The 6,935-nt window shown below is 41.4% G+C and overlaps 1 protein-coding gene across 1 annotated transcript; it reads left to right on the forward strand.

Annotated features, from left to right (window-relative positions):
- The first annotated feature begins 2,253 nt into the window (after window positions 1-2,253).
- On the forward strand, window positions 2,254-4,758 carry apobec2a (apolipoprotein B mRNA editing enzyme, catalytic polypeptide-like 2a). The gene is made up of 3 exons (XM_079578895.1): window positions 2,254-2,558; window positions 3,787-4,008; window positions 4,386-4,758. Exons 1-3 carry the CDS (start codon window positions 2,350-2,352, stop codon window positions 4,690-4,692), a joined length of 738 nt encoding a protein of 245 aa, XP_079435021.1. The 5' UTR covers window positions 2,254-2,349; the 3' UTR covers window positions 4,693-4,758.
- The last annotated feature ends 2,177 nt before the right edge of the window (window positions 4,759-6,935 follow it).

A 6,935-nucleotide genomic window follows, 5' to 3' on the forward strand; every position in this document is an offset into this window, starting at 1 on the left:
TCTGCTATTTTGGTGGTCTAAAATTAGTTCACAGTGTAAAAAAAAAAGATTGTGGATCACTCCTGTGAGTGATAAAAGCGAAGTACTTTTTGTAAGTAGGCTATTCCAACTTGTGTTTAATTGAAATTTGGCAACCTCATGTGACCAACCTCCAAAAACAATGTTGTATTTGCTCTGACTTTTAGCAGGACTGTGTCACCGGGACGACTGCTGCATTCTTGGATAATTCAGAGCTATTTATTTACACTCACTAAATATTGAATACAGTAAGCTCCATTGTGCAATAGCCTCACAATTAGATGAATCATGTTTCAGTAACTAACAAAGCATTCCACCAGTCTGCAGGCATATCGAACTTATCACAACGAAACAGATTTGTGTTTGTCTATTCTGCACAAATATTGGCGCTCTGAGCAACAAAACCTGTAAATGTCTTGCAAATATCAAGACTCTGAAGTGGATGGGTTTGACTGTCATGGCACTGTTAGAAAGATGGTTCCAGTGTCTGAGAATCTCCATGAGAACTGCCTAAAGTTAGTTCAGTGTTGGATTTAGCAACACACAAAGTTACCAACATTTCAACCCAAATGTTATCACGACTGGGTTGAAATTATTTGTCAGAGTGGTCCATGTTCCATTCTTAATCCATCATGAAATAATAAATATTAAAGCAACATATAGAGGCGCTCACCTTTGTGTAGTGGTTCCAGAGAAGCTGCTCCTCGTGAATGTTCAGGCTCAGACAGTGGGGCTGTGTGCAGAGGAGAATGGGGGAGGCAGCAAAGAGAAGCGAAATGTGCAGGTCAATAAATACTCACAACACAAACAACTGCCCCAGAGGGAAAGCTCATCTCAAAGTTTGTTTCCAGACCATCCCTTTCAGCTCATTACTCTCACAATCTGTATCCAAAGCATATTGTCGTTTGTTAAATCGACACATTTGATACATCTGTGTTTGTATAATGGCTACACATCAGGCCCAAAGTGCCCACATACCACACTAACGTGCAAAAAACCAACAACAAATAACTGGTGAGAGGCCTTTTCAGCACGTCTCGTGCTGAGAAAACTGTACAGAGAACCACAAAAGTAAGGTGAATTATGAGAATAGAGTCATTGCGTTTAGGTCTACAGTATTTAAAGACAGCAGGTGTCCTCACTGCGTAATCTGTGGTCGCTGCATAATCTGTGATCACTGCATAATCTGTTCTACAATCTGCAATCGCCTACAGCAGTAAATGATTACAAATTAGAATTTATACAGAACTTTTCCACCTATATTTGGCACTCAAAGTGCTTTACATAAGGAACCACTCACACATTCACACTCTCACTCATGCACTGGAGGCAAAGTGGGTGACATGTCTTGCCGAAGAACACAACGACAATGTGCACCTGCGAGTGCAAACCTTTGGGTTATAAGATGACATGCTCTATTTATTTTAATTTTATTTGGAACTCATGCATGTAAACACGCCACGCCGGTTTGTAGCCTTGGCTTATTTCCATCCGCTGTCCAACACTCACACTCTCAAACACACTCTACCATCTGAGCTGCTGTCACCGGTCTATGTTGAGTTGGCAGGACTCAATCCACAAGCAGTTGGGAACTGTTTTAAAATGTCATGTATTTTTCTTTTTCCTCCTTTTCTTTTTAATACGCCTTTTTTTTTTTTAAGTTTGCATATTGAAATAAATCCATTTCTGTGGGAGTTCTTATTGAACATTTTGAGAGAGTGTAAATGCAGAGTGTGAGAGATGTGTGGCCATTGACCAGGGGTTTGCAGATAAAAATAACCTCATTCATAAGGAATTTGTCACCCTGAACAGGACTGGCTCACCGATGAGATCAACAGAAAAACATCTGAACCGAGAGTGGGGTTATCAGAAGGAACTGGTAATGTCTGCCCTACATGTAAATGTGCAAACTCATAGATTTGGGCATTCAAAGTCTCCTCCCCACAACCTACTTCTGTAAATAGCCATGCTGGATGTGTAGCCAGCAGCTGCCTGCGTCCATCCCAGGCTCCACTAATGTCAGCTGTGAAAGGCCAATGGACCTGTATTTTTAGATTTTGACTAATAATATTTATGCACAATGTTCATGTTCATATTCTGAAAGTAGCCTCAAACTGTAAATAAGTGTCTCATCATAAGATGAGCCTGTGACTTGAAAGAGGGGGTGCACAGACACAAATGGGTCAGGTATGTGCTGTGTGAACCCCCTCCTCCTGTCAGCCCTCTCCAGTTCTCTCTGACATTTGTAGACCTCACTTTCGACAGGCTGTTGTGTTGTGTGGAGGTTCTTTGCTTCTCTGCCGAGCCTTTGGAATCAAGCCTGTAGTTACCATGGCGGACAAAAGTCGTTTGTCTCAGAGGAGAAGGGACAAGAAGGAGAAGGAAGAGCCCGAGCCAGCCAAAAATGTGAAAGAAATGAAGGAGAAAGTGGAGAAGCCAGCAGAGAATGGAGAGGCGCCTCAAGAGAACGGAGCCGAGGCCGCGAATGGAGAGCCGAAGGTGGAGCCCATGGAACTTCCTCCATTTGAGATCATCCCAGGGTATGTACCTCTACTAGAGTAAAGGGAATGGCTTTGGGTTCAGTAAGACTTTTATCTCCCTTTACATAACTTTAGTCCTCCAGAGCTGCAACCAACATTTTACATCCATCAACTGTATTTTTTCTTGATTTTGTTCTTTGCAAATATTTCATAAACATCACCTATTTTGTTCAAAGATGAGACATTTTCCAATCACATATTTGTTGTAATGTTGATTCACTGACAATAAAAACAAAGAAAACACCTTTTTTTTTAAAAATGTGATGTAAAAATTGTGTTACCTCGTTTTCTCCACACTTAAAGTTTCCCTATAGCTCGAATCAGCTTAGAAATAAGAATACAGTAACTTCCACAATCCCAGCGACTGAACTCTGAAGGTTCTTTGAAATGACACATATAGTGAAACTTGTGCCTTTGTCCTTGTATCCAGTTTAAAGGTGCATTATGTAACTTTTACGTAAAAAAAAATAACTACATTTCTGATTCTCTGACCTTGTAGTGACTCAGCGGCTGAATGAGTGGTCAGCATGACGCCTTTACTTTCCATCTCAGTGGTCTCCCTGGACGCTCCACGAACAACTGTTTGGAAGTTTTTCGCTTAACGGACCCTCTCGCTAGAAAACCTGATCCTGGAGCGTCTTAGAGACCACAGTGACAGAAAGTAAAGGCGTCATGCTGACCACTCATACAGCTGCTGGGTCACTACAAGGTAAAATATGCACAAATATGAACTTTTTTCCCCACCTAAAACATTGCATAATGCACCTTCAAGGTAACATGTTCATTTGCAGTTGTAAAGCCTTTTTCACACAAATTACTTTCAAATTTTATTTCCAGCAACTTTGCATGAAATTGGTGTGCGAACAAGTTGCAACTACAAAAGCTTGTGCTGCTCATTCCGTTTAGTCCCGTTGTAAACAGTGACAAAGTCTGGAGCTTTGTTTGTTGATGGGATGAGACCAGCATGAGACGTGACAAGCAAAGGTCAGGTTTAAATTAATGAAAGCACACATCAGTGGTTGAACTTAACAAACCCTGCACCCAATTAACCAGGTCTGTGTGCCATGCCCTCAAAGGCCCCAACAGGATCAAGTTCACATTAGTGGAGCTGCTGACTCTTAAATGAAGAGGTCAGATCTGGGACACTTAGAGCTCAGTGTAAACACATGCTGTACACTTGCCAGCATTAATATCATTAGTCACCTCTGTAAATATTTTTCCTGTGCAGCGACCGGATAGATCCCTTCGCTTTCAAGTTCCAGTTTAAGAACGTGGAGTACTCTTCGGGGCGGAACAAGACGTTTCTGTGCTACCTGGTGGACCGGGGCAGTGCGGACGAGCTGCTGAGGGGAACCCTGGAGGATGAGCACGCTGGCACACATGCAGAGGAGGCCTTTTTCACACAGTGTCTGCCCAACTACGACCCCGCCATCAAGTACACCATCACCTGGTATTTGAACCTTTGGCCTTTGACATCTTTAACAGATGGATAATGTTTTCTCAATAGTGCATCTCTCACAAAGGCCACATTTTACACGGCTGCAACTTGATACACAGACATTAATAGAAAAGAGTCAGACTGAATTGAGGGGTTCTGTCCCGACACTGGTCCTGGGGAAGTCCAGTCCACAGACGTATTTATAAGTTGTTGATTGTACAGCTCAGACAGCTAACTTAGATTTCTTCAGCTGTATACTGCAGGCTCGATGGGGAATACTGTAGTAATTCTCCCTAGTCACAGTGGGAAGTGGGACATGTTGAAAAATCTTTTTAGAAGCAAAACTGCAATCAACATTATACACGTCCTCCATTATGTGCTCTACTCAGGTACGTGTCGTCCAGCCCATGCGCTGCCTGTGCCGCTAAGATCGCTGAGACGCTGAAGGCCATGAAGAGCGTGAAGTTGAGCATCTTTGCGGCTCGCCTGTTCGAGTGGGAGGAGCCGGAGATCCAGGCGGGTCTGAGGAGTCTGCATGCTGCTGGCTGTAAACTGCGTGTCATGAAACCCCTGGACTTCTCCTACACCTGGGACACCTTCGTGGAGCACGAGGAAGAAGATGCCTTTAATCTGTGGGAGGACTGTAAGGACAACTATGAGTACTATCAGGAAAAGCTGGCTGACATATTGCAGTAACAGGACAAAGTTTTTCCTGAAAAAGTTGCTTTCCCATGATGTCACAACATCCATAAGGGTCTATAGTGTGAAATGAGGATGAAGGAAAACTAAATCTTTGAGGAGTTTTGTTTGGTCCTGGTTTAATGCAATTGGTGCATCTGCAATCATTTGACACAAAAACTGCTGCAATGTTCAGTATTTTTTCTGTCGATCCAAACGAGCTACAGGATCATAGAGTTATCAGAGTCTGGATCTGTGTGGATGATCTGTTTTGATCCATGAAATGTAATCCTCCATGTCATACTTGGAATACTAATGCATATAAACAAAAAGCATGATGTAATGGATCTGCTTTTACAAGAAGTGTTTAGACGTTATTTGAGAAACTTCTTAGTACTCGAAGAAGAACTAAACGTTTAATCTACAGCCAGATCACATAGACTGCCCTGATGGCAACAACAACAACAACATCATTTGTCATATGTCAGAGACTGTAGGTCCTGTTGTCCAGTCTAAGTACAGCAACTTTGCTTTGCTGTGTGCAAATGATAGCAACAACACTATATATTGCACAGAGCAAAGTTTGAGTTGGGGCACTAAGGGAAAGGCTCAGGCTCCCTTCATCCGTCTTGGTAGGACAAAATTGGCCCTTGAAAAAGAAATCTTACCCCATCATTATGCAGCATCTCACTAATAATGACAATATAGTGATCAATCCGTTTTTTATCCTTGGTGTACTCTGAACACCACAGCTTGTTCTACAACCTCTAAGTTTGGTCATAATGAAAAACAATCTCTCCCTACAGTCGGCATAGAAAAATAACGATAAACACCAGCAGAGTGCAGCAGAGTCGTGATAAATGTTAAATGATCTCAGCAGCTCCTAGGGCAGAGTTGATTGACCAGTGCTACAGGCAGGGCCAGTGGAAGAGCTATGAGGCCCATCAGAGAATACAGGATCACTTAGATAGTTAAGGCATGACATAAATAACATGGAAGAATGAAGCTCCAAACTTGATTTAGCGCACTATGGCCCGTTTCAGACTGATGACATTATGCCTGCCATGCTTCCATTTGGGAAAGAGACAGGTGCTGCAACAAGTGTGACGTGTAATGTTGAACTTAAAACGTACTGTTTATATTGACATATTTGTACAGTATTTATATGTTTTATTTTCAATCTTAAATTAGATACATTTGGCCTCTTTGACTTTAAAGAAAATGTAAATGCCACTATTCAGTAAAGTGTTTTTTAAGCGCCTTGTGGCTTAACTTTTTAGCACAAGCCCATTTTGTAACAATTTTGTGTTTTGTAATAAACAAGCTAAGTTCTATTTTTGACATGTTTCTATGCATCATATCCAACGACAATAAATAAATCTACAACTTACAAGTTACTCAAAATATATCAATGTGTCTAATCGTAGTTCTGTGTTGGCTCCAGTTGAGGGCGTTACTGTGATATTGTCATGTTGGAGTGTGGAGTCCAGAAGTGAAGCTCTGGTGAACTCCATGCCCAAGAGGATTAAGAGCTGGAAAATACTACACAACATATTGAGATTTTGAGCCCAATTTGGACATTTTACTGAGGGTTGTATCACTCTCTGATAACACCAGTTTTGAAATGAGTGGCTGAGCTGTTTTGAGGAGACATTGAAATCACACTGTTCCAAGCTGAACACAGACCACTTTATAGTCTAACAAAGTGAAGAGATATAAAGAAACAATTGCAGACATACTAGGTGTGCATTTACATTTGTGAGATAACTCTACGCTTTATGCTTTTATGACTGACCGGTAGCCTCGTCACCTGTGACGCCCTACCTTTACCGTGAAGATTAAATTATCATCTCATCACTTTTTATTGCTGAAGAAAACATTGAAACACCAAAAAAAACATCAACATTGGATTACCAGGGAAAATCGTATTAATGAGCAGCAACGTGACAGTACTTGGGCTGTGACCAAAGTAAACTGCTGCTGTCAATAAATCATGTCTTCAGTGGAGCATAACCAAGCAATTAGCTGCACGTATGACAACATTCCTGCTGATACAGTGGGTTTATTATACTTTTTCTGCATAATAAATGTACTGCGAATCTTTTGCAACATTGTAATTATAATGTCAGGCTGAGGAAAATGGGATTTTCTCCAATAAGACAAGATAAGATAATCCTTTACTGATCTCACAACGGAGAAATTCACTTGTTAAAATCGGCATTCAGTAAGATCACTCAGGTTGTGCAAAACAGACAGGAAAT

Source organism: Gobius niger (genome assembly GCF_951799975.1).
Source record: "Gobius niger genome assembly, chromosome: 20".
NCBI classification, from domain to species: Eukaryota; Metazoa; Chordata; class Actinopteri; order Gobiiformes; family Gobiidae; genus Gobius; species Gobius niger.

Excerpts from the sequence above, each read along its gene's own strand:
- apobec2a (XM_079578895.1), top strand. The coding sequence starts at position 2,350 with ATGGCGGACAAAAGTCGTTTGTCTCAGAGGAGAAGGGACAAGAAGGAG. Across the intron at positions 2,559-3,786 it reads CCATTTGAGATCATCCCAGG|CGACCGGATAGATCCCTTCG; the intron begins GTATGTACCTCT and ends TTTCCTGTGCAG. Across the intron at positions 4,009-4,385 it reads ATCAAGTACACCATCACCTG|GTACGTGTCGTCCAGCCCAT; the intron begins GTATTTGAACCT and ends TGCTCTACTCAG.